This window comes from Oryx dammah, unplaced genomic scaffold (assembly GCF_014754425.2).
Source record: "Oryx dammah isolate SB20612 unplaced genomic scaffold, SCBI_Odam_1.1 HiC_scaffold_28, whole genome shotgun sequence".
NCBI lineage: Eukaryota > Metazoa > Chordata > Mammalia > Artiodactyla > Bovidae > Oryx > Oryx dammah.
Window position 1 is genome coordinate 20,290,155 of NW_024070212.1, and position 26,833 is coordinate 20,316,987.

Genomic DNA, 26,833 nt, shown 5'->3' on the forward strand with positions numbered 1-26,833 from the left:
TGATTTTGGAGATGGTTCCATATATAATGGAGACGAAACATTTACAAACTTTAAAAAAAATTGGACTGGCCAATGATCCTTCTGGAGAAGTGGGTAGATCTGTATGACGAATTAAGAGGGAATCTCTGCATTGTGGTGGAGAAGCCCGATGACTGGTGCCAAAGTCGGCTTCCACTCACCTTGAAAACACGGACTTTACTCACACCACCCATCACAACACTGAATGGGAGATTTACCGGGGACAATGTAAACAACTTCGGGCCTTCCGGGTAGGGCAAGGTTCGATCCATAGTTAACTCAAAATGACCGATCAATAGCCAATTCAAAAAGCTTGCGTACAGCGTTCCAGAGAGACCGGATATATTCATCCAATGACAGCACTGCAATCTGCCCATCTGCCCCGCTCCAGGCCTTCATCCTTGCTCCTCCCGATCCATTCCCCCTTGCTCTGCTCTTCCGCGTCCCTCCTTCTCAGCGTCTTTTCCTGGGCCCTCTCCTCTTTTTCTTTTGGAGATCAGTCCTTTGAGGCTGATGGACGTTTCAAAACCCAGAAAGCAAAGGCACGTTGCTTAGCACCTAACGGCGAACATTTTAACTACCTAAGAAGGCACTTCAAAACCTCATCCAAAATTTCCCACTGACTAAAAGAGAACGAAAGTGTTTCCATTTGGTCGTGTCCTAAGACAGTGCAGGCCCCAACTTTTTGACACCAGGAAGTAGGTTCGTGGAAGGCAGTTTTTCCACAGCTGGGGTGGAGGTGAGGGTGAGGGGGGTGCGGGGTGCGGGGATGGTGCTCGGGAGGTAATAGGAAGGATGGGGAGCGATGGGGAACAGCCAATGAAGCTCACCTCCTGCTGTGCAGCCCGGTTCCTAACAGGCAGCGGACCGCCAGTGGTTGGGGACCCCTATCTTAAGACATCTTCTAGGTGGGGCAAGTCGAAACAGAACAAAGGGGGAGCTCCGCGGGCCCCGGATTCGGTCCTCGAAGGAATCTGGTTCCAGGGAGCCGTGGATCAGGGACCCCTGGTCTCAACCTGAGATGCTGGAACCGCTAGCCTAGTTTCCTCTTTTTGCTGAAATTTGGGCAAATAGAGGCGATTTCTGGAATAGTTTACTGAAGTTTGAAATAGCAGCGACAACAACAGTTATTTAGAAGTTGCTGGTTCAGTTGGCAGCGAATAAAGGAAGATTTAATAAAACCGAAGGTGGGTAGGAAAAACAAAAGCTTAAGTCGCCCAACGTGGGGCTCGAACCCACGACCCTGAGATTAAGAGTCTCATGCTCTACCGACTGAGCTAGCCGGGCACCAGTGCAAACAGCCTTTCGTACAGAAGTATAGTTTCTTTCAAAGGCCCACCTGCACGGTCAAAGATATACACAACTTAATTTGAAAGAATAATCGGGCTCTAGGATTTTCTAAATGCACTAGAAGCCTTTGCCACCAAAAAACTCGACGCTTCGATAGTGATGGGACTGTGCGAGGCCAAGGGGGCTTGCCGAGGACCCAGGAATCACGAATCCTGAGACCCCGACGTTTCTTCAGATTCCTTTTAGACCGGTTTTGAGACCTTTTGGTTAGCAAATTCCTTTGAGAACCTGCTGTCTGGGACCTGGAATACTGAAGAGGAGGCGAAAAAGCGCGAGGGAACTGGGATGACAGGCGCAAACTGCCGCAGGGACTAGGAGGGGCGCGGGAACCTGCTCTCGCGAAATCTTGGTTGTTGAGCCTCCTGCTTCCTTCCGGGTCCGAAACCCTTTTCCCGGTTCAGCCATTAGGACCAGGGGGTGAGGTGGAGGTGGAGGTGGAGCTGACGGAGTCGTCTCTCGGAAAATAGGTCCAATTCACTATTCATTTGGGGCACGATTTTGTTTTTAAATACTAAACTTCGTGTGACCTGAGTAAAAGACCATATTCATTACGTGTAAAAGCCCCACTGAGATTTCAAGTCGGAATTCAGAGCTTCAGGCATGGGTGCTCAAGGGAAATTTCCCTCCACTCTCCGAAACGTTCATTTCTCCAACTTCTGGAAGAGGTGCTGAGTTCCCGAGTCACCCGCGAAAAGCTGTCTTCTCTGCTCAGGTGAAGGCAGGCTTTTCTCGCAGCTCCGAGGCGCTGCACATCGCCCTGAAGCGCCTCTGCCGGGGCTGGTCAGGTTCCCCCAGGTCGATGAGCCGCAGAGTGAGCTCCACGGAGTGAGACAGTTATTCGTCTTATTCATAGACTGCATATTCTGCGGTGCAGTCTTGAGCAAAAGTGGATTACAAACTTTTTAATCGCTAAAAGTTTCCGAAAAGCAAAGGCTGCTGACGCGAATTAGAGTCATGTGCCGTGACTCGGATTCGAACCGAGGTTGCTGCGGCCACAACGCAGAGTACTAACCACTATACGATCACGGCGTGCTATCTTCGCGGCGGCGCAGTGCGGCTGGATTTCATATCCTTTGAAACAGGATTGTCTTACTGTAGCTTTCTTTGCCTAGTTGGCGCTATTCGCACAGAAAATTCCAAATGTTTCCATTCACAACTTCGAAGCCAGGTCTGACACCCGAATCTGGGTCCGAGAATCCCGCGGTGCCGGCACCAATGTCACCCCCTCTGCTGGACGGCGCCGCACCGTCGAGATCTGAGAGGTCTGTCGCCTGCAGCCGGGGGACCGCGTCCCCAGTCGCCTTTCTCAGACCACTTCTCTCTTTCCCCTTCAAATATTCAAGGCGTTCGGCCTAGGTAACCAGAGCATTTGCCCATTTACACCTCCACCTGGTACCCTGGAGCTGATATTTCTGTTTCCTGAATGTTGGAACCGAAAGAGAAGCGGAGCTGGTGAGTTGCGTTCCGTTCAGTTCAGTCGCTCAGTCGTGTCCGACTCTGCGACCCCATGAATCGCAGCACGCCAGGCCTCCCTGTCCATCACCAACTCCCGGAGTTCACTCAGACTCACGTCCATCGAGTCCGTGATGCCATCAAGCCATCTCATCCTCGGTCGTCCCCTTCTCCTCCTGTCCCCAATCCCTCCCAGCATCAGAGTCTTTTCCAATGAAAGGCTTTGAGATCCCTTTATTTTTTTCTTGCTTCCCTCACCGTTCCTTGGCGCCCGCTCTCAGAAACTAAGGACTCTTGGGCTGACTCTTCAGTAAATCTAAGCCGCCTCGGAGTATTCAGAAAAACAAATCAAACCAGCCTCGTTTACAGACTTTACCTAAAGGCCCCCCAGAGGACAATTATCGTAAACTGGTGCGAAGCAAGAGGCCAAACCCAGCAGATAGGCTTGTCTTGGTAGCTGCAAGAAAACTGGAGCTTCACTTTCGGTAGAATCTCCCTGAAGGCTTAGAGTTTGAGGACAAATGGGTGGTTAAAAGATCTTTCTCCCTGCACTTGGCCTTCACAAGGTTTGGACAGATAAAAGGAATACTGTTGCGTTGGCCGGGAATCGAACCCGGGTCAACTGCTTGGAAGGCAGCTATGCTCACCACTATACCACCAACGCACACAGGAAGCAGACCTGGTTTATTTCACTATAACGAGTTGATTAGTTTGGTCTGACTGTTTCATGTTTAGGGACTTAAGTTGAGAAATATTCAACACAAAGCCAAAGGACGAAAAGTAAAAGAAGACCTCTAGGATTTCTTCTGTGAGTATATTAAAAATTTTGTGGTAGTTTTTTAGTTGTTTCAGAGGTTTAAGGAAAATCGATTTAGCTTATTTATCTTTTGAACCATGCCTCTGAAATCCAGCGGACAAGTTCAGGCCTTAATGTGGGTGTTATCTCTGTACATATATTGTTAAGCTTTTCAGACTGCTTCCTTAGCACAAAGGCATAGAGGTAAAGTTGCCGTTGAAAAGCTACATTTTTAGGATTTGGATACATATTGTCAAATTGCTGTGTGGCACAACCTCACCCAAAGTGTATTACCAAATTACATCAGTCAATTAGATATCATCTTTCATTTTTACGAAGGTGTAACATAAAAATTTGGAGTCTCATTTTAACTTGTATTTACTGTACTACTACTTAAGTTGATCATTTTTCATAAACTTTACTAATTATTTGTATTAGTTTTGAGAACTAAATCATACACTTGGTTGATTTTTTCTACTGGGTATTTGTATTATATGTATATTACTGACATGCTAGTTTGCCATTTGTCTTTTAATATTATTTATAGGATTTCAGATGGGCAGTTGTCTGTTTTTATATAGTTTTAACTGTCAGTTTTGTTTTCTATGTTTGTTTTTATCTTGAAAAAGTCTTCTCCAGTCCAATAAGATTATTATCCACTATTTTTGTTTCAGTTCTTATATTTAATTATTTAATCCACGTAATACATGAAATGGTAATTCCACTTCCATGAATTTATCAGAAAGCAGTATCCAAGGACAGACAAAGATGTATTCACACAGATGTTCATTAAAGTGTTATTTGTAAAGCCAAAATTTTAAGGACAAAAATCTGAAAGTCCAGAAACACAACTGATCAAATTCATTTTGATGAAAACCCACATGAGCTTTTTTTAAAAAATAATATGTTTATATTGTACATTGCTGGTGGGAGTATAAATTGATAGGACCTTGAAGGAGGGCATATTGGCACTACCCACCCATAAATGCACATATCTTTTGAACCAGCATTTCAGTTCTTAGACATTTATTTTACACATGTACAAAATGACTGGAGAAGGAAATGGCAACTCACTCCAGTATTCTTGCCTGGAGAATCCCTTGGACAGAGGAGCCTGTTAGGTCTCAGTCCATGGGGTCGCAAGAGTCAGACACGACTTGGCCACTAATGAGGACAAAATGACATGTAGCCGCAAGGGATTAGAATAACATCCTAAGTGGAGAAGGCAATGGCACCCCACTCCAGTACTCTTGCCTGGAAAATCCCATGGACAGAGGAGCCTGGTGGGCCACACTCCATGGGGTCTCTAAGAGTCAGACACTACTGAGTGACTTCACTTTCACTTTTCACTTTTCACTTTCATGCACTGGAGAAGGAAATGGCAACCCACTCCAGTGTTCTTGCCTGGAGAATCCCAGGGACAGGGGAGCCTGGTGGGCTGCTGGCTATGGGGTCGCACAGAGTCGGACACGACTGAAGCGACTTAGCAGCAGCAGCAGCTAAGTGTCATCAATAGGAAGCTGGTTCCATTAATTGTGGAGTATCAATACAATGGAATACTATGTACCATAGAAAAGAATGAGGAAGGTCTTCAGATGTAATCTGGAACTATTTTTAAAAATATATGTTAAGTGAAAAAGGCAAAGTTCAGAAAAGTGTGCATGGATTGCTATCGTGTGTAAGAAAGAGGAACATATTTAGATATATGTATGTATGCATGTACTTGAATTTAGAATAAATTTATTTTTTATATTTATAGTATACTTATAATTACAAAACTTACTACTGACTGCCTTATTAGAAGAAAACTAGAAGGCAGAGGTGAAAATTAGGTTTAATAGTTATGCCCTTTTGCATATTTGAATCCTAAACCATGTGACTATATTACCTTTACAGAAATTAAATAAATTGAAAGAAAATATGATTTTGCTTAAGTATATTTATTTCCACTGAAAAGTGTTAGAAATATATTAACTTTAAAAATAGTTTGTAATAAAACAGTATGTAGAGCATTATTCTACCTTTTATTTCAAAAACGGGTAGAATTTTGTATTTCAAAAACGGGTAGAAGCCATTTTTTACGTTCTTCTCTATTTCCTACGTTTCAGCTAAGGTCATCCATGGGGTAACTGAGTAGAAGAAACGAAGTTAATCATTAAAAGTATTCAGTAGAAAGTTCAGGAGAGAAAACAAACACTTCCCTGACCGGGAATCGAACCCGGGCCGCGGCGGTGAGAGCGCCGAATCCTAACCACTAGACCACCAGGGACGATGGTAGGTTGGTGCGGATACGAGTATATGAGGCTAATTCAATGTGTGTCTCCGCTTACCCATTCTGTGACGTGCGTTTTTTCAGCTGTCTAGATTTTGAGACTCTTCACTACTGGGCCCTCCCCCCACCGAAACTTTTTCCTCGTAAAAAACTACTTTTTTTTTCTTGAAATAGAAAACCCTGAAAAGAACGCCTCAGCTTGGCTCCCAGAGCTAGGTGAGGATCGTATGCACACGATCGCAATGTCCAAAATTAAAGACAAATGTCCGGAGAAAAGATCTAAAGACTAATAGGAAACTCAGCTTCCCGTGTTTGCAGTATTTTCTGAATTGCGATCAGCGGAAACGTGAAAGCTCCTAGCTGGGCTCTCCCAGGAATCTTTCCTTAAGGAATATAGAGGTCCTATAGCAGGTTTTGGTTTTTTTTTTTAATCGCTTGTGAATTTAGGCCAAACTCTGTTGACCAAAGCGAACATTACAGACAAGTAAAAGTGATTCAGCCTATGGGTGGTTGGTTGTCAGGATCTGAGCATAATTCGTTTGTGGGAGACTAAAAGAAGACTTTTGGAGCTTCAGAAATTTCAAATATGAAGAAGGAAGAGAGGGAGAGAGGAGAAAGAAAAGAAAACTGGAGTGCATACGTGGACTGAAGGAATCTTAAAAACCATACCCCTCAATGTATGCAAATTAGCTTTATAGGAGACAGAAAGCAAATATGGCAAAATGTTAACAATGAATCTTGGTGAAGGGTAATTGAAATTTTATTATTTTAAATTTTTGTATGTTTGATATTTTTCCAAAATAAAAATTTGAGAAAACCAAAAGTGAAAGAGACAATCAAGTCTCCTCTCAGACATTTTTGGTCAGAAGACTGCACTGTGATTAATTCTCTGCACATAAATTCAAATATAAAGTTTAAAAACAACTTCCACAATTTAAGATCAGAAAACACTTTTGATAAGTGAAAAAGAGAACTAAAAATTGAAGCAAAAATCAGCAGGACCTGATAGAAAAAATGAATGGTAGGATGCCAGATGTTTATGGGGAGTTTATTGCTTCGTTTTGCTTTCGAAGTGTCAATATTAAAGAGTTGTGTAAGAAAAGTGTCAATCCTCTGGTCATCCAATCCACACTTTCCTAGGGAGAAGAGTAACTAAACACTGGACATTTCTTTTCACAAAACCCAAGAAATCCTGGTGTCACAAGTCACCAAGGAACCCAACAAAGCCCACTTTCTTTTACTCCATCTCTGTTCCCACTGGGCAGCTACCTGTATTCAAATGCTGGGGGAAAAAAATCTAACCCTCAGGGCAACATTTTGGGATTGTATCCAGGCTGGGTACAAGGCAATCCATTTTATTTTTCTGTGTCACAAAGGAAATGAGCCTCCTTATGTTTTGGTCAGCTGTCTACTTTCATCAGTTATTCTGCCACCTGCTGGTAATTTTCAGTAACTTGGAAGACTGGGAAGTACTGCAGTAATAGCTCTCGCTTGGAGCAAGCCTCCTTTCTCAACCTCAAAGCACCAGGAGAAATCGCATCATTCAGAATAGGATTAAGCTTCCTCCTTCCCGGCACCACACACCTAAAGATGAATGAGGGGGAGTGCAATTCATTTACTTCATTCCATGTTCTATTTTCTTTTTTCCTTTTTGCAAACATTTACAGATTATGTGCCAGAGTAGGTACTGAAGATACAAAAATATACGTAAAAAGCTCACAATCTAGAGGAAAACCAAATAAACAAGTGAATAAAAGAGAATAGATCAGAGGAGATTGAGCAGATGTACTTTCTTCTGTTCTCTCTGCTAATACCACTAAAAACCCTGGACATTTCATATAGAACAAATATATGAGACTCTGAAAAATAGAGGCAGACTAGCAAGGGGCTTCAGAGCCCAAGGAACCACACAGTGATGATTTCCCTGGGTTTTCTTAGTGCCTCATATATCCCAGACTTGGAGCTGAAGAAGCTGGCAACCTGGAAATGCAATGGATGCAGCCAAATAAGACCAAACAAAACCAAAACAATAACAACAACAAAAGCCTGCTCTCTCTAGTCAAAGGACTGGGAAAGAGGTAGCCTAGCAAAAATAGATAATAACTGCTCTATTCCAGCCAAATGCCACAGAAAGAACTGTGGCCCACATCAACCCACACCAGCAAAGACTGAGTGGGATACCTAGATTTCCATTCTCAGCAGGCCTGTAGGGAAGTATTCCTCCTCTTCCTTGCCAGATTGCTATCAGAGAAAACATGGTACTTTCACCAACATTTGCTGATAACAAATCCTGCAGTGTCAGTGGAGGCCACGTGGGGAGCTGGAACTCCTACTCCTGCCCATCAGTAATGAGGAACCCCTCTCCTCAGGTGTTAATGGAGACCAAGTGGGGAACCTGGAATTCTACACCTATGTGGTTTTCACAAGACCTCTCACCCACCACTTCCTCTACCTGATGAGTATCAGAAGCAGCCAACTGAAACAGAAGGTTTAAATAAGATCCAGGGTCCCAAATGTTCAGGCTTTAATTAAAAAGCATTCATCATATCAATAAGAAAGATCTTGAACTGAATGAAAACAGACAATACCTACATGATTGAGATGGCTGAATTATCTGACAAAGGTTTTAAGGCAGTCATCATAAAAATATTTCAACAAGCAATTATGAACATGCTTGAAACAAATGAAAAATTAGAAAGTTCCAGCAAAGAAAAGTTTAAGCAAAGAAATAGAAAATATAAAGAAAAACTGAACAGAAATTTTATGACTAAACAATACAACAAAAACTCTCAATGGATGGGCTCAACAGCAGAGTGGGGGGGGACAGAGAAAAGAATTGGTGAACTGAAAGATAAAAAAAAACAGGAATTACTCCATCTGAGTACTTTTTTAATTCCATCCAACAGAGAAAATGGAATTAAGAAAAAGCAGGGTCGCAGGTACTTGTGGGATTATAACAAAAGATCTAACATTTGTGTCATCAGATTCCCAGAAGGAGCAGAGGAAAAGAACAGGACTAAAAAAAGTACTAAAAGAAATAATAAGTAACTCCTCAAATTTAGCAAAAGTCAAACCTACACATTCAAGAAGCTGTGCAAACCCTAAAGAATATAAACCCAAACAAATTCATGCCAGGACATCATCATCAAATTGCTGGAAACTGAAAACAGAAAAAAATCTTGAAAGTGGTGAAAAATGACACCTTGCCTACAAGGGATAAGCAATTTGAATTACAGCAGATTTCTCTTCAAAGACCACAGAGGCCAGAAGTGTCACAATTTATTTCAAGCACTGAAAGAAGACTGTCAACCCAGATTCCTATATCCAGCAAAAATATCCGTTAAGAATGAAGAGGCTACCACTCAACAACAAAAAGACAAACAACTCAATTAAAAAATGAGCAAATGATTTGAATTTAATTTCTCCAAAGAAGATATTCAAATAACCAGCAAGCATATGAAAAGATGCTCAATGCCATTAGTCATTAAGGAAATGTAAATATATCACAGTAAGATACCATTTCACACTTTCCAGAAAGGCTATAATTTTTAAAAATGGAAAATAATAAGTGTTGGTGAGGATAAGGTGAAATTGAAACCTTAATCCACTTGTGGCAGGAATATAAAATGTTACAGCTGCTGTGGAGCACAGTTTGGCAGTTCCTCAATATGTTAAACATAGAATACAATCCAGTAATTTCTCTCCTTGGTATAGATCCCAAAGAACTGAGAGCAGGTACTCAAACAAATACTTGTACGTGCACACTCATAGCAGCATGATACTGCTGCTGCTGCTGCTGCTAAGTCGCTTCAGTCGTGTTCGACTCTTTGCAACCCCATAGACGGTTGCCCACCAGGCTCCCCTGTCCTGGGATTCTCCAGGCAAGGACACTGGAGTGGGTTGCCATTTCCTTCTCCAATGCATGAAAGTGAAAAGTGAAAGTGAAGTCGCTCAGTCATGTCCGACTCTTAGTGACCCCATGGACTGCAGCCTACCAGGCTCCTCCATCCATGGGATTTTCCAGGCAAGAGTACTGGAGTGGGGTGCTATTGCCTTCTCCAGCAGCATGATACTAGCAATAGCCAAAAGGTAGAAATAGCCCCAGTGTCCATTGATGAATAAATGGATAAACAAACTGCAGTATATACGTACAATGGTATACTGCAGAGGATGTGGGTGGGTTTGATTGCTGGTTGGGGAGCTGGGATCTCACATGCTGCGCAGCTGCTAAGCCCTGGTGCCACAACTAGAGAGTCCAGTGCACTGCAATGAAGGACCTGCGTGATGTAGCGAGGACCCTGTGTGCCACAGCTAGGACCTGACACAGTCAAATGAATGAATATTAGACATTTAAAAAAAAGAAAGAATGAAGTACTGACATGCTACTACTTTGACGAACCTCTAAAACATGCTAAATGGAATAAGCCAGACACAGAAGGTCACATATGATTTCATTTATATGAAATGTCCAGAATGGACCAGTCCATAGAGACAGAAAGCAATCAGTCATTGCCAGAAGCTGGGGAATGACTTCACAGTGGGAACAGGGCTTCCTTTTAGGGTGATGAAAACATTCTGGAACTAGATAATGGTGATGGTTGCCTAACATTTCAAAGGTACTAAATGCCACAGAAATGTACACTTTAAAATGGTTAAAATTGTGAACTTTGTGTTTTATGTATTTTGCCACAATTTAAAACTTAGTAACAGGGAAAATCCTAGCAAGACTTTTTTGTAGCCGTAGACAAAATTATTATAAAACTTGTATGGAAAGGCAAAGGAACTAGAATAGCTAAAACATGTTTTGAAAAAGAATTAAGTGGGAAGAATCAGCTCATCCATTTTCAAGGTTTGTTAAAAAGCTACAGCAGTAAAGATGGTATTGGCAGAAAAATAAATATCAGATCAATGAAACAGAACAGCAAACTCAGCAGCAGACCAAAACAAATATGCCAGTTTATTTTTTTTTAACAAAGGTGAAAAGGCAATTCAATGGAGAAAGAATAGCTTTTTCAATATATATTGTGGAAGAAATTAGATATCCATAGGCAAACAAATAAAGAGCAAACAAACAAAACTTTCAACCTAAGTCTCATACCTTATACAAAAACTAACACCAAAGTAGATCAACAGTTTAAATGTGAACCATAAAAGTTTTAGAAAAAAAAAAGAGGAGAAATTCTTCATGATCTAAGGCTAGACAAAAATTTGACACCAAAAACATAATCTGTAAAAGGAAAAGCTGAATAAGAAGATGTCATCAAAAATAAATATGTTTACTCTGCAAAAGATACCATTATGAGAATGAAAAAGACAAGCTAACTGGGAAAAAATATGTGTAAACCATATACCCAAGAAAGGATTATTATGTAGAATATATAAGAACTCTCTAACTCAACAGTACACACACACAAAAAATACAATGAGAAAATGATCAAAAGACATGATGGAACATTTCCCCAAAGAGGATATACAGATAGCAAATAAACACATGAAAGGATGTTCAGCATCATAAGCCATTAGGGAAATAGAAATTAAAACCACAACTAGATATCACAACATACCTATCAGAATGGCTAAAATTTAAAATGACAATCTCAAATGCTGGTGAGAACAATGCAGAGAAACTGGATCAGTCATACATTGCTTGTGGGAATGTAGAACAGTACAACCACCGGGGAAAACTTTATTTAACAACAAAAAAAAGCCACAGTTTATTTAAAGAAAAATCCTAACTATGCAATTTTTACATGATCCAGTGTTTACATTCCTGGGCATTTATCCCAGAGAAATAAAAACTAATGTTCACACAAAAAAACCTATGTACAAATCTATTAATGAAAAGCCAAAAACTGGAAACAGCACTGATGTCCTTTAACAAGTGAATGGTTAAAGAAACCTTGTACGTCTATAGCATGGTAACAGTACTCAGCAATAAAAAGGAACAAACTATTGATAGACACACAACTTGGATGAATCTCCAGAGAATTCTGCTGTGTGATAAATGCTAATCCCCAAAGGTTATAAACTCTAACCTGTTTATATAGCATTTTTATAGAAATGGAGATCAGATTAGTTGTTGCTAGATATTAAGGTGGAGATGAAGATAGGAGGGAAGTGAGTGTGGCTACATAGGGGATCCTTTGATAGAACTGTCCTGTATCTTGCTAAAGCAAGGATAGTCCCTATAGAGAAAAGACTTCTGCTAAACCAGTTTAGGTCATGGTAGTATGAGACCACCTAGGATTGAGAATATCTGGCAGTATTCCTCAACCAGAGTGGTACCACCTTCTGGGGGGCTTTTGGAAACACGTAGGGGCATTTAAAATTTTACATTGACAATTTTACATTGACATTTAAAATTTTACATTTACTAAAATTTTACTTGACAGGGAAGGGGAGACAAGAATGCTAAATGTACTGCACTGGGCAAGACAGTTCCACACACACACACACACAAAATTGTCCCCATAATGTTAATAAGGCCCCATTAAGAAACCTTGAAGGCAGTTTTATACTCAAGGCCCTTATGACACACCTCAGTATGCTTTGAGCCCTAATCTCCCTTTTTCATTACTTTCACTGCCTCTGCTCTACCCGTCTCAGATTCTCAAATCCACCTTCATGATTGAGAGGATAATCCTTTTTCAGATGTTAGAAGATCCACAGTCTCCATGGAGATCAGGAGCCTCTGGACCATAAAATAAATAAATAAGTGTGCTAGTGATCCAGATGCTGCATACACAACAAAAGAAACATGAAATATAAAAACACTTTATGGCAACATGACAGGATTTTCTATCCAATTAGTTAATTCTCTCCCCTATAAGACCTCAAGGTAGAAATTAATATAAACACAAATAAACAAAACACAATCTGTGAGGGCATATACTATAGTGGATATTCTTCAGCAACTGGGGTAAGTTTTTTGGAACTACTAGATGCATACCGCCCCCCAAACCACCCCCACCATGGGCCTTTCCCACTGGCTCAGTGGTAAAGAATCTGCATGCAATGGAGAAGATGCCAGATTGATCCTTGGGTCAGGAAGATTCCGTGGAGGAGGAAATGGCAACCCCACTCCAGTACTTTTGCCTGGAGAATCTCGTGGACAGTGGAGCTTGGCTGGCTACAGTCTATAGGGTCGCCAAGAGTTGGATGCAACTGAAGGGATTTAGCATACTCACACAATGGCCATAATAGAATTGCTTCAAAGAGAATATAAAATACTCTTGGAGCAGGAAAAGCACAGACATACTTGAGCATTCTCTGAGGACGGGGCTCATATCTCTCATTAGATTTTCAAGAGGAGTTTGTGATCCAAAAAAAGTAAGAACTATTGATTTATAAATTCTTAATCCCAAGTAATCTCATATGGCCACCATCCTAAGCAGTTCAACGAAAGAAAACCTATCTTTTGCTCACTTGCAGTCTTTGATTTCAGCAACATTTTATTTTTGGAGCTCTCATCTTAATACAGGGAAATGCAAACACTGCATTCTTCACCTTCGCAGGAATTGATAAAAACATTAAATGTGAGGTGGCACAAAGAATACGTCTTTATATAATAGTGGTAAATGAGTAAAACGGCAACATCCCAAACCCACTGGAGTGGGTTGCCATTTCCTTCTCCAGGGGATCTTCTCGACCCAGGGATCAAGCCCACATCTCGTTCATTGCAGGTGGATTCTTTACTCCTGAGCCCCTGGGGAAGACCCTACATCCCTCTATTCTACATCAAAAACCCTGGGTTATAGGACTTCCCTGGTGGTCTGGTGGTTGAGAATCTGCCTGCCAATGCAGGGGAAACAGGTTTGATCCATGGTCTGGGAAGTTCCCACATGCCACAGAAGAACTAAGCTCCAAGTGCCACAATGACTGAGCCAGTGCTCTAGAGCCCGTAAGCCACAATCCCTGAGCCCCAGGAGCTGCGACTACTGAAGCCCATGTGCCTAAAGCCTGTGTTCTGCAACAAGAGAAGCCACTGCAATAAGAAGCCTGCACCCTGCAAGGAAGAGCACCCAGCCCCACCGCCCCCAGTCACAACTAAAGTCTATGCACAGCATTGAAGACCCACCAAAACCAAAAATAAATAACTCTTTAAAAAAAAAAATCCTGGTTCACAAAGACACTAACATTATTACTCATTTGTTTTATCCAATAGTATACCCACAGTCCTTAAGGATCACATCCTGGTTGAAGCAAAGGGGCTTGCATAATTCAATGAAGCTATGGGCCATGCTGTGCAGGGCCACTCAAGACAGACGGATCATAGTGGACACTGACAAAATGTGGTCCACTGGAGGAGGGAATCTCAAACCACTCCGGTATTCTTGCTGTGAGAACCATGAACAATATGAAAAGGCAAAAAGATATGAAGGTGTCCAATACGCTACTGGGAAAGAGCAGAGGGCAATTACTAATACCTCCCGAAAGAATGAAGAGACTGGGCCAAAGCAGAAACAATGCTCTGTTGTGCATGTGTCTGGTGGTCAAAGTAAAGCTTGATGCTGCAAAGAATATAACACAGGAACCTGGAATGTTAGGTCCATGAACCATCATAAATTGGACATGGTCAGCCAGGAGATGACAAGAGTGGACATTAACATCTTAGGAATCAGTGAACTAAAATGTATAGGAATGGGTGAATTTAATTCAGATACCATTATATCTACTACTGTGGGCAAATATCCCTTAGAAGAAATGGAGTAGCTTTCATAGTCAACAACAGAGTCTGAAATGCAGTACTTGAGTGCAATCTCAAAAACAACAAAATGATGTCAGTTCGTTTCCAAGGCAAACAATTCAACATCACAGTAATCCAAGTCTATGCCCCAACCACTGATGCCAAAGAAGCTGAAGTTTACCAGTTCTATGAAGACCTACAAGACCTTCTAGAACTAACACCAAAAAAAGAGGTCCTCTTCATCATAGGGAATTGGAATGCAAAAATAAGAAGTCAAGAGATACCTGGAATAATAGGCAAGTTTGGTCTTGGAGTACAAAATGAAGCAGGGCAAAGGTTAACAGGGTTTTGTCAAGAGAACACAGTGGTCATACCAAATACCCCTTCCAACAACACAAGAGATGACTCTACACATGGACATCGCCAGATGGTCAATACTGAAATCCAATTGAAATCCAATTGAATTGTACTCAATTGAAATCCAATTGATTGTATTCTTTGCAGCCAGAGATGGAGAAGCTCTATACAGTCAGCAAAAACAAGATTTGGAACTGACTGTGGCTCAGACCATTAGCTCCTTACTGCAAAATTCAGACTTAAGTTGAAGAAGCTAGGGAAAACTTACTAGGCCATAAGGCCAATCCCTTATGATTATATGGTAGAGGTGACAAATAGATTCAAGGGATTAGATCTGGAAGACAGACTGCCTGAAGAACTATGGACAGAGGCTCAGGACACTGTACAGGAGGCTGTGACCAAAGCCATCCCAAAGAAAAAGAAATACAAGAAGGCTAAGTGATTGTCTGAAGAGGTTTTACAAATAGCTGAGGAAAGAAGAGAAGGGAAAAGCAAGGGAGAAAGGAAAAGATATACCCAACTGAATGCAGAGTTGCAGAGATAGGAAGGAGAGATAAGAAGACCTTCTTAAATGAACAATGCAGAGTAGAGGAAAACAATAAAATGGGTAAGATCTCTTCAAGAAAACTGGAGATATCAAAAGAACATTTCATGCAAGGATGGACATGATAAAAGACAGAAACAGTAGGGACCTAACAGAGGCAGAAGAGATTAAGACTGGCAAGAATACACAGAAAAACTATACAAAAAAGGTCTTAATGACCCACATAACCATGATGGTGTGATCACTCACCTAGAGCCAGACATCCTGGAGTGTGAAGTCAAGTGGGCCTAAGGAAGTGCAACAAATTCTATTTTCATTTTTATTCTATTACAGATATTTTCTAATTTCTCTTGTTATAGCCAGTGGAGGTGATGGAATTCCAGCTGAGTTATTTTAAATCTGAAAAGATGATGCTATTAAAGTGCTGCACTCAATATGTCTCCAAATTTAGAAACTCAGCAGTGGCCACAGAACCGGGCAAGGTCAGTTTTCATTCCAATCCCAAAGAAGGGCAGTGCCAAAGAATGTTCAAACAACCAGACAATTAAACTCATTTAGCATGCTAGTAAGGTTATGCTCAAAATCCTTCAAGCTAGGCTTCAGAAGTACTTGAATTGAGAACTTTCAGATATACAAGCTGAGTTTAGAAAAGGCAGAGGAACCAGAGATCAGATTGTCAGCATTCAGTGGATAATAGAGAAAGCAAAGGAATTCCAGAAAATCTTCTGCTTCATTGACTACATGAAAGTCTTTATGTGGATCACAACAAACTGTGGGAAATTCTTAAAGGGAAGGAAATACCTGACTACCTTACCTGTGTTCTGAAAAATCTGTATGCAGCTCAAGAAGCAACAGTTGGAACCTTACATGAAACAACTGGCTGGTTCAAAATTGGGGAAAGAATACAACAAAGCTGTGTACTGTCATCCTGCATATTTAACTTCTATGCAGAGTACATCATGCGAGATGCTGAGTTGGATGAATCACAAGCTGGAATCAAGATTGCCAGTAGAAATATCAACAACCTCACATATGGAGATACCACCACTGGCAGAAAGCAAAGAGGAACTAGAGCCTCTTCATGAGGGTGAAAGAGGAGAGTGAAAAAGCTGGCTTAAAACTCAGCATCCAAAAAACTAAGATCATGGCATCCAGTCCCATCACTTCATGGGAAGTGAAAAAGTGGGGAAAAAGAAGGGGAAAAAGTGGAAATAGTGGAAAATAGTGGAATAGAAGGGGGAAAAGTGGAAGCAGTGACAGATATCATTTTCTTGGGCTCTAAAAATCACTGTGGACGGTAACCGCAGCCGTGAAATTAAAAGACGCTTGCTCCCTGGAAGGAAAGATATGACAAACCTAGACAGCGTATTAAAAAGCAAAGACATCACTTTGCCAACAAAAGTCTCTATAGTCAAAGCTATGGTATTTCCAGTAGTCATGTACAGATGTGAGAACTGGACCATAAAGAAGGCTGAGCAGTGAAGAATTGATACTTTCGAATTGTGGTGCTGGAGAAGGCTCTTAAAAGTCCCCTGGACTGCAAGGAAATCAAACCAGCCCATCCTAAAGGAAATCAACTCTGAATATTCATTGGAAGGTCTGATACTGAAACTGAAGCTCCAATACTTTGGCCACCTGATGTGAAGAGCTGACTCGTTGGAAAAGACCCTGATGCTGGGAAAAGATTGAAGGCTTAAAGGAGAAGTGAGCAGCAGAGGATGAGATAGTTAGATAGCAACACCGACTCAATGGACACGAATTTGAGCAAACTCCAGGAGATACCGAAGGACAGGGAAGCCTGGCATTCTGCAGTCCGTGCAGTCACGAAGAGTCAGACACAACTTAGCGACTGAACAACAACATCACCTAGAATACTTTCAGAATAACAATATCAATTTTACCACCAATAATATGACTACTTAAAATATCTTTGCACTTCTTTTTGTCCTTAAAAGTATATACCACTTGGGATGTCACAGTCAAATTATTGTTTTTAAATCACTTGGATAGTTTGGGTGGAGTCATTTTACATTTCTGTAATAAAAACCCTTGTGATATGGCTTTATGTGGTAGAGAGAAAAAAATTTTCAGATCTATATGTATAAAAAAGGGAAGAGTACTCTGTGGACTTCTGAATTCTGAATTAAATGTAGAGCAAATTAGTGCATGTGCCTTAGTGACACTATTTGAAATCAGTCCTTGTGTTAATTTCACTTGGCAAGTACTAAGAAATGATGATCCCTGATGCCTATAGCTGCAAAAATACAACGGGGCTAAATTCCTTGGTTGCAATCTCTTAAAAGGCCATAAGATTATGTTACTCCACAAAAGTGTCTTTCTGAATCTCTTTTTCTCTCACTTTATGTCTCCAAGTTCCTCTCCTCTTCAAAAAATTGTATCCCCATTCCTTCTTTCCCTCATTGACTTTGCTAGCCTCCTCCCTCAGCAACTCAGAAGCCTGTGTGTTTGTGTGTATACCTGCAAAGAGGAGCTGCTAATATAAATAAGGTAATGAGAATGGAGGCCGTTGGGGAATAAACAGCTGCGAGGATCTGAGCTGGTAGACTGAAACAAACACTCATCCTAAACCACTCAGAGCTCAGATTTCTTCTCTAGACAGCTGGCTTTTTAAGTCCTTCTGAAATACTCTACAAAGATGGGGGAGGGGCTGTGAACTACCTCTGCTATGGACCTTATTTAAAGTCAGCTACCTCCTAGATATGTTCTGTAGAAACTAAATGCAATATTCAGTATGGCAAGGATGAGGGTGCTGAGCTAAAGGTATACAATTGTCTAACTTTCTAAAGGCCAGTCTAACTAGACTAAAAAATTAGTCTAATTTTTAAAGGCCAGAGGGCTTTTAAATTATTGACAGTGCTGGAGGGCTGCTTGGAGTAGGCAGGGACTAGAGTCATGTAAGCTCAAACTGGATAACTGATTTGCTGGTCATATTTCTATCCCTTCTCTGCCACTTGGCACCCTATACTCCATATTCTTTCTAATCCTCCTACCCTCTCCACCCTCCCCACCCTCTCGCCAACACTCCAACACCCTACCCCCATCAACACTCCTGGAATTTTGGACTTAGCTATTTTTAAAACAGTCAACTCAGTAGCCACCTCCCTCCCCCGCTCAGCTGTCCAGTACTCCTGCCAGCCATCTAGTCCCCCTTCCCCCCACACCAGACCTTCTCTGGTTCCCTGACCTCAGTGAGACTGCAGCCTGTCTGGGGACCTAGGGGAGACATGGAGAAACAGACGGGGGATCCCCTGGCTGGAGCTGACTGATACAGTAGACAGTCATGGCTGGAGAATTGGATATCAGACTAATGTTTGACCTCTGGAAACAGTAAGTCAAAATTAATTGCAATTCCTTTAAAAATCTTCTAAATTGAAGTTAGAATCTCATAAAATTATGACATAAACTTGGATGTCTCTGGTGCAAATCTAGGATCTCTTCCATACCAAGGGTGCCCCAGTCTCCATTTCTTCTTCTGTCTTAAGCTTTCTGGCCTCTGGCCACTAGAAGTTTAAACCTCCATCTCTCCTCTGGGAGTCTTAGCTGGCTCCTCCTATTACCTTAAGACTTCTGATGAAGTCTCCTTCTTTAGTAGAAGTTTCCTACACCTCCTATTCTGTGGTTTTCTCACCAAGGCCAAATTTAGCTTCAGATGATTAGTCACTGATACCCTCTATCTTGTTCCTATTTATCAGTGCCCTTCACATTGGGCTTCTGAGGGTGAGGCTTACTCCTTGTTGTACATGATTTCTCCCTACAACTCTAGTCCCATCATCTTGTTCTCTTTCCTGCATGACTCTCCCTCAATCATATGCCTAACTCCAGAGAGAGTAGTTTGGCAAGAGGGAGTTAGCCCCTCCCCAAGCCTTGTCCTCATCAAAAGACTGACTTCCAAACTTGCAAAGTTAAAATCGATGGAAAGGTAAGATCAATGGAAAGGGTGGTTCTTCAGTCAGATTTGAAGAGAAGTTGACTCATGAAGAAGAAATGTTGACTCATAACAAATATTGATTTGCATGCTTGGTTTGGATCCATTGTTCCATGAGACAGAGGGATAATTTTAGCTCTCTACAGTAGATGAAAGAGACTGGTTCCCTTTTCATTTGAATACTGATTCCAGAGATGGGATGTGTATCCCACCCTTACTCCTTCCTCCTTACTGAAAATTCTGACACAAAGGAGGAAAATCAATGAATGACCTCTGGAGGGTGTCCCCTCTTGATGGGGAAGAGTGAATAAGAGGTAGTCTCTGATGTATTTTCAGATCCTAATTCTGTTGGGGAGCCCACTGGTATGACTGAGATCTGATCTATCCACATGATTCCTCTTTTTGACATTTCTGCTGTTTGGTAGCTCAGAATGGGGCAATACAGTGGACTCTGCCCTCCGAGTCCACTCAACCTTTCTTCCACCCCCACCTAGGGGTATTGCATAAGGGGCCTGAAAGTGGTCACAAAAGCAGGGCACAGAGGCTTAACAGCCTCGTGTTTAGTTCAGGGAGCCCCATTTCCCCTAAACTCCAATTAGCTCATTCTTTTCTTGATCTTCCCAGATTCTCTTCACATCATTCTGAACAATCTTCAACTCTTCTCTTCCCCATGCCCAGCCACATTTCTTTTTTCAGTCCCTTACAGGACGTCTGGTCAAAATTCACTAGGTAGGAGGGTCATCAGCTGGAAAGAACCGGAACCTGGGGGGACCTGGATAGGTATGGGGGACCCAGGCCAGTCCCCTAGTCCCTGGTCCCCCCATGGCAGTCCCCCAACTCTAAGCATTCTCACTCTCCTGCTGCTCCTCTGTGGACATGGTAAGGAAGGGTTAGGTAAGGCTTCGGGGGACCTAGGGGGTAGGCTGCTATGTAGGGGTGGGCATGTGAGCTTGGGTGAATGAGATGCGATGGGTGCTGAGGGGTCCCAGTCACTCGCCCCACTCTCAAATAGGTATATTTTATTCACCATTCAACTTGGGGAAGGGCACTGGGGAAGCCCTTGATCCACAGGCAGAAGAGATCTAGCAGGGCTTACCCATCTTTAGCAAGACTGAATGAGGACAAGACTAGGAAGCTGGGGGCTGGCGGCTGGGGACTGGGAATTGGGGGAGGCTCTCAGTTGGGTTTTAGGATCCGCTACTATCCCCCCAATGAGACCTGGGAGAATTATGGTTGAGGTTGAGCGGGGATCGGGGGACCAGCTCACATTCCTCTCTCCCTTCCGCCCTCAGCTTATTCTCAATGCAAGATCCTCCGCTGCAATGCTGAGTATGTATCTTCCACTCTGAGCCTTAGAGGTGGGGGTTCACCAGGAGCCCTTCGAGGAGGAGGCCGGGGTGGAGGGGTGGGCTCCAGCGGCCTCTGCCGAGCCCTCCGCTCCTACGCGCTCTGCACTCGGCGCACAGCCCGCACCTGCCGCGGGGACCTCGCCTTCCATTCTGCTGTGCACGGCATCGAAGACCTGATGATTCAGCACAACTGCTCCCGCCAGGGCCCCACGGCCCCTCCCCCACCCCGAGGCCCCGTCTTTCCAGGCGCAGGCCCGATCCGCGCCTCTGGCTCCCCAGCCCCGGACCCCTGTGACTATGAAGGCCGGTTTTCCCGGCTGCACCGACAACCCCCAGGCTTCTTGCACTGCGCCTCCTTCGGGGACCCTCACGTGCGCACCTTCCATCACCACTTTCACACGTGCCGTGTCCAAGGAGCTTGGCCCTTGCTGGATAATGACTTCCTCTTTGTCCAGGCCACCAGCTCCCCTGTGGCATTGGGGGCCAATGCCACCACCACCCGGAAGGTCAGGGACTCAACTGCTCCTCCATGGTCACCCCAGGGTTCCACTCCCATGCCAACCCCACTAGTTTTCAGCAGTGCGGCTCTATTCCCTTTCCTCCTGAACCACTCTCACATCTTGAATCACTCCCTCCTACCGAACACTTGCTCCTGTAAATCACTTTCCCTCCGTGGGAATTTCACTCCAATGCAGAAAAGAGCTGGGGAGAGGAAAGTTGAGAAACCCTGGGTTGAGAAGCTACAGAAAGGAAACTTCCTTCTCCTATGGGAGCAGCTGAGGTTGAGCCCAAACAGGAAGGAAAGGGATGGAGCAGGGATGAAATAGTATTGGAACATAAAGACAGGATCAAGGAGTGAGGACCGTGATAAGCCTTGCATCTCTGCTGGGATCAGATCTGACTATGTACAATAATGAGGCCTAGTTGATGGAAGGGGGGAGGGTTGCACTGAGCCCCAAATAAACTGTTTTCCCTCTTGCCCTTACAGCTCACCATTATATTTAAGAATATGCAGGAGTGCATTGATCAGAAGGTCTACCAGGCTGAGGTGGACAACCTTCCCGTGGCCTTTGAAGATGGTTCTATCAATGGAGGTGATCGACCTGGGGGCTCAAGTTTGTCCATTCGAACGGCTAACCCTGGGAGCCATGTGGAGATCCGAGCTGCCTACATTGGCACAACTATAATCATTCGGCAGACAGCTGGGCAGCTCTCCTTCTCCATCAGAGTAGCAGAGGATGTGGCCAGGGCCTTCTCAGCTGAGCAGGACCTGCAGCTCTGTGTTGGGGGGTGCCCTCCAAGTCAGCGACTCTCACGCTCAGTGCGTAGTCGTCGGGGAACTATAACCATGGATACTGCCAGACAGCTGTGCAAGGAAGGGCTGCCGGTTGAAGACGCGTACTTTCATTCCTGTGTCTTTGATGTTTTAATCTCTGGTGACCCTAACTTTACTGTGGCAGCTCAGGCAGCTCTGGAGGACGCCCGAGCCTTCCTGCCAGACTTGGAAAAACTACACCTCTTCCCCTCAGATGCTGGGGTTCCTCTTTCCTCAGCAACCCTCCTAGCTCCACTTCTTTCTGGGCTCTTTGTTCTGTGGCTTTGCATTCAGTAACCAGGCCAGAATTCAGTAACCATGATGGGTCTAGAAGTGATTTGCAAATAGAGATTGGCAAGGGAGAACGTAAGAATCACTGAAGGGAAACGATGAGGGTAAGAAACATATGAAACAATAACTTTTTTCCAGAGTGAGAGAAGGTTGCAGTCTAGGGTTGAAATGATCACAGAATAAGGATTTTGGGCAAGGTTTCTGCATTCCAGACTTCAGTAGGGGCTCTTCACTAATTTTCCAAGTCTTGTTAACAAGAAACAAATTGTTCTAGTCCATCTCCTCCTGAGATCACCCTTACAAGCTTAGAGGTTATGGGGTCCTGAGGATCAGTAGAAAAATCAGTAGAAAACTTAAGGGTTGAGACTTTAAATAGAGAAGAACTGAAAGAGGAAGACATGATCATTACCCATTAGAAACTCAAAATCGAATGATATTTTCTCTTGGAAGGTAGAAAGAGGAGGAAATGATGAGGAAAAGAATCTATTTGATAAGTATAATGTGGGTAAGATGTGTTCTGCTTTCTTGGTTCATATATGAAGTGGGAGTTGTTTGGATTTTTGGTGAAGAGAATCTCTGTCTTTGGAGAATGACATAGATAGGAAAGAAGCTATCATCCCCAACCCTAACTAATCTGATATTAAAGCTATGGAGTCTTCACATTGTTGTCTATGTTGAATCTCTTTACAGACGCTTAAGATGGCATAAAGTCAATGTGTTCACTCCACCGAAAGAGGGCTCAAAAGCTTGAGATATTGTTCTGCCTTCAGGAAGTTTACAGGCTATTAGGGAGACAAACTGAATTACATGAAGGAGTGATGAGTGTGTAATTATTCACTAAATTCCATGATACTATGAATTCAAATGGGAAGATGATTGAGAAGAACTCAAGAAATAATAAATAATAAGAGGTAATAGAGTAGATGAGATCTGAAGTGATCTTTGAAGACTGGGTAAGATTGGATTTGAATTAAGGATCTTCCAGGCAGGGGAAACCATCTAGACATTCAGATTCATGATTCAGTGAAGAAACCAGCAAAACTCAAATGAAGTAGACGAGAAGTAAGGGCTAGATGGATAGAAGCCAGATTATGAAGTGCCTTGAAAGTGGGCCAAGGAGTTTAAATTCAATTAACAGCTAACAGTTATTGAGAGCTTAAAACCTGTCAGGCCATTTTCTAAACAATTTAAAATTATTAATTCATCTAATACTCACAACTCTCTAAGGAAGGTAACTTTCTTATCTCTACTGTTATATAAGGAAAATGAGGTACAGGAAGACTAAGCAATTTTTCCATAGTAACGCAGCTTACAAATGGCAGAGCTAGAAACTGAACCCAGAGAATTTGGCTTCGGGACTTAACTTAATCTCAACACTACACTGTTCTGTCAAGGAAACAGCCATTGAAGATTTTAACTGTGGACGAGGCAGGGAAAGGGAGCTGCAGGCAGTGGCTGCCATCACAAAAACTATTTTCTTCTTTTGTCATATGAAACTCAAAAGGGAGAGCTGGAAAGTAGGGGGAAGCCCCAAATAGAAGGACTCTAATTTGTAGAAGAAAAGAAAATAGAAGCTGTTCTAGTCCAGGATGTTCTAAAGTAACAGTGCTTTACTCCTCCCTCTTCTCTCAGTTTCACCCATCTAACCTAACTCCCCAGGACACACATACACACCAGCCAGTGCTTACCAGACAGAGCGTCCTTTTGGTCTGCTCTTTTAAATTTCTTTTGCAATTCTTTATCTTCTATTCCTGACTCACTATCTTCTCTAAAGACCGCAGCCACTCTGCCATTCCCACAAAGCACAGTCTCTTTACTTTTAAAGATGACCTGCTTCCCTCGTGGCTCAGATGGTAAAGAATCTGCCTATAAGATACGGGTTTAATCCCTGGGTCGGGAAGATGCCCTGGAAGAGGAAATGGCAACCCACTCCAGTATTCTTGCCTGGAGAATTCCATGGACAGAGGAGCCTGGTGGGTTACAGTCCATGGGGTCACAGAGAGTCGAATGTGACTAAGACACTTAGATAATCCAGAAAACAATCTGTTCTAATGGAAGAAAATTAGAGGAAACATATCCATTGCTGTTCTCACTTACAGATAATTTAGGCATTTTAATTCAAAACATCTTTTTGAGAAACTGCTCTTCATATTGGTTAACTCAAAAGAGTACATGACTTCATTTCTCAAAATTCCCTTGTGGGAATTTCAAGTAGGTTAAGAAGAATTTCATAGCCAATTAGGGAGTGAGATTCTTTTATGGCACCTGTCATTTGCTTCATTTGCCCAAACTCAGGGTTAACCCTATTATCAATGGAGTATTTAAAAATGAGTAGTTCAAAATAAGCACATGAAAAAATGTTCAACATCATTACTTATCATGGAAATGCAAATCGAATTCGAAAAACAAGGAGAAAACGCTACATAACCACTGGAATGATTCAAATTAAAAAGACTGATCATATCAAGTGTTGGCAAATTGTGAAGCTCTGACATGCTATTGGTGAGAATGTAAATTAGTACTACTACTTTGTAAAATTTTTGGCAGTTTCTTCACAAGTTAAGCATAAACTTACCACACACTCTAAACAGTCCACCTCTAAGTATTCATCAAGAGAAAGGATAAAGACTTGTATACAATACCACTCAGCAATAAACTGAAATAAACTATACACTTCAAATATGTGCTGTTTATCAAACATTAGTACATCTAATAAACGTGTAAGTAAAATAAATAAGTAGCCAATCTTTCCCTCTTCCTTTGGTGGGTCAGTCAAAGGAAAGAGCATTGTATGAAAAGGAAGATTATAACAGAATTTCCTTCTTCTAGGAAAACACAGGAAAGAAGAGGATGACAAGGCAAAGAAAGAGAGCATTTAGGGACTTCCCTGCTGGTCCAGTGGTTATGACTTCACCTTCTAGTGCAGGGGGTGTGGGCTTGATCCCTGAGCTGGGAACAAAGATTCCACATCCCTTGGGGCCAAAACACTAAAACATAAAACAGAAGAAATATTGTAACAACAAAACATAAAACAGAAGCAATATTGTAACAAATCCAATAGAGACTTTAAAAATGGTTCACATAAAAAAAAAGAAGGAAAGAGAATATTTAAATATTCTATACTCTCTCTTCTATCATAAGGACCATATTCCTTCCTCCAGATTCTGAAGGTCAGAAATCATGGAAAGGACATTTTGTGGTTTAAAAACAACCTGGTTCTTCATTTTTGTCTTTCCACTCCACTAACAGTCAGCAGATGGCGCTGATGACTAAAAAGAATTACCCAGTGGGGATGGAACAAGTCTTCAGGAAAAAGAAAATGAATTTCTTAGATTGTCTAATATGTTGACCAAATGAGAGAAAATATTAATAAGTATTTGACAGAATTGGCATTTCAGAAATAAACTTAATGGAGGCAGGTTCAACAGGGAGTGGACATATGTATATACTTATGGCTGATTCACGTTGCTGTACGGCAGAAACCAACACAACACTATAAAGCAATTACCCTCCAATTAAAAATAAATTAAAAACAGAAATAAACTAAATGTAGGTGCATAATAAACTAAATAAATTGCTTAAATAATTATGGGTTCATAACAAATAAAGGGTTGTTCAAGACATGAAACAGTCAAAATATACTACTTGCCTCCACAATTGATGTTATTTATAGTGATAATATATAATTAATATAGTCATAATTGAATTGTGGTGCGGGGGAAGACTCTTGGGAGTCCCTTGGACTGCAAGGAGACCAAGCCAGTCAATCCTAAAGGAAATCCACCCTGAATATTTATTGCAAGGACTGATGGTGAAGCCCTAATACTTCAGCCATCTGATGCAAAGAGCCAACTCACTGGAAAAGATCTTGATGCTGGGAAAGATTGAAGGTAAAAGGAGAAGAGGGTGGCAGAGGATGAAATAGATAACATCACCGACTCAATGAACATGAATTTAAGCAAACTCTGGGAGATAGTGAAGGATAGGGAAGCCTGGCGTGCTGCAGTCTGTGGGGTCACAAAGAATTGGACACTTAGTGACTAAACAACAACAATAGTGATAATAATGTAAATATTGACTACTGATTTGGCCAAAATTGTGATATAACTCTATCAGGAGGATGAGGTAGGAGGAATGGGAAGGTAGGGTTAGGGAGTATGGTGTAAGACACTTAAAATTTTAAATACTGTAGCAAAAAGACAGTATGATATGTCTAATATTGGGCTGCCCTGGTGACTCAGATGGTAAAGAATCTGCATGCAACGCAGGAGATCCGAGTTCTCTCCCTGGGTGGGTAAGATCCCCTGGAGAAGGGAATGGTTATGCACTCCAGTATTCTTGCCTGGAGAATGCTATGGACAGAGGAGCCTGGGGGCTACAGACCAAGGATCGCAGAGTTGAACATGACTGAGCTACTGACCCTGTGGACTGCAGCACGCCAGGCTTCCCTGTCCTTC

The 26,833-nt window shown here is 42.3% G+C and overlaps 1 protein-coding gene and 4 non-coding genes across 11 annotated transcripts; 1 reads left to right on the forward strand and 4 right to left on the reverse strand.

Moving 5' to 3' along the window:
- Positions 1 to 1,232: 1,232 nt before the first annotated feature.
- TRNAK-CUU lies at positions 1,233 to 1,305 on the reverse strand. The gene has a single exon. It is a non-coding gene; the product is annotated as a tRNA-Lys (tRNA).
- Positions 1,306 to 2,325: 1,020 nt separating this feature from the next.
- On the reverse strand, positions 2,326 to 2,397 carry TRNAH-GUG. Its single transcript has one exon. It is a non-coding gene; the product is annotated as a tRNA-His (tRNA).
- Positions 2,398 to 3,412: 1,015 nt separating this feature from the next.
- On the reverse strand, positions 3,413 to 3,484 carry TRNAG-UCC. Its single transcript has one exon. It is a non-coding gene; the product is annotated as a tRNA-Gly (tRNA).
- Positions 3,485 to 5,813: 2,329 nt separating this feature from the next.
- On the reverse strand, positions 5,814 to 5,885 carry TRNAE-CUC. The gene has a single exon. It is a non-coding gene; the product is annotated as a tRNA-Glu (tRNA).
- A 12,755-nt stretch (positions 5,886 to 18,640) lies between these two features.
- Positions 18,641 to 23,036, forward strand: HJV (hemojuvelin BMP co-receptor). 7 transcript variants are annotated; one of them, XM_040230828.1, is made up of 4 exons: positions 18,641 to 18,823; positions 20,100 to 20,300; positions 20,714 to 21,276; positions 21,759 to 23,036. In XM_040230828.1, exons 2-4 carry the CDS (start codon positions 20,204 to 20,206, stop codon positions 22,380 to 22,382), a joined length of 1,284 nt encoding a protein of 427 aa, XP_040086762.1. In that variant the 5' UTR covers positions 18,641 to 18,823; positions 20,100 to 20,203; the 3' UTR covers positions 22,383 to 23,036. The 7 variants fall into 7 exon arrangements, 6 of the variants coding, with proteins under 6 accessions (XP_040086762.1, XP_040086761.1, XP_040086763.1 ...); XM_040230827.1 differs by having other exon boundaries at positions 18,643 to 18,823; positions 20,118 to 20,300; XR_005719342.1 differs by having other exon boundaries at positions 18,647 to 18,823; positions 20,118 to 20,300; positions 20,714 to 20,750.
- Positions 23,037 to 26,833: the final 3,797 nt, after the last annotated feature.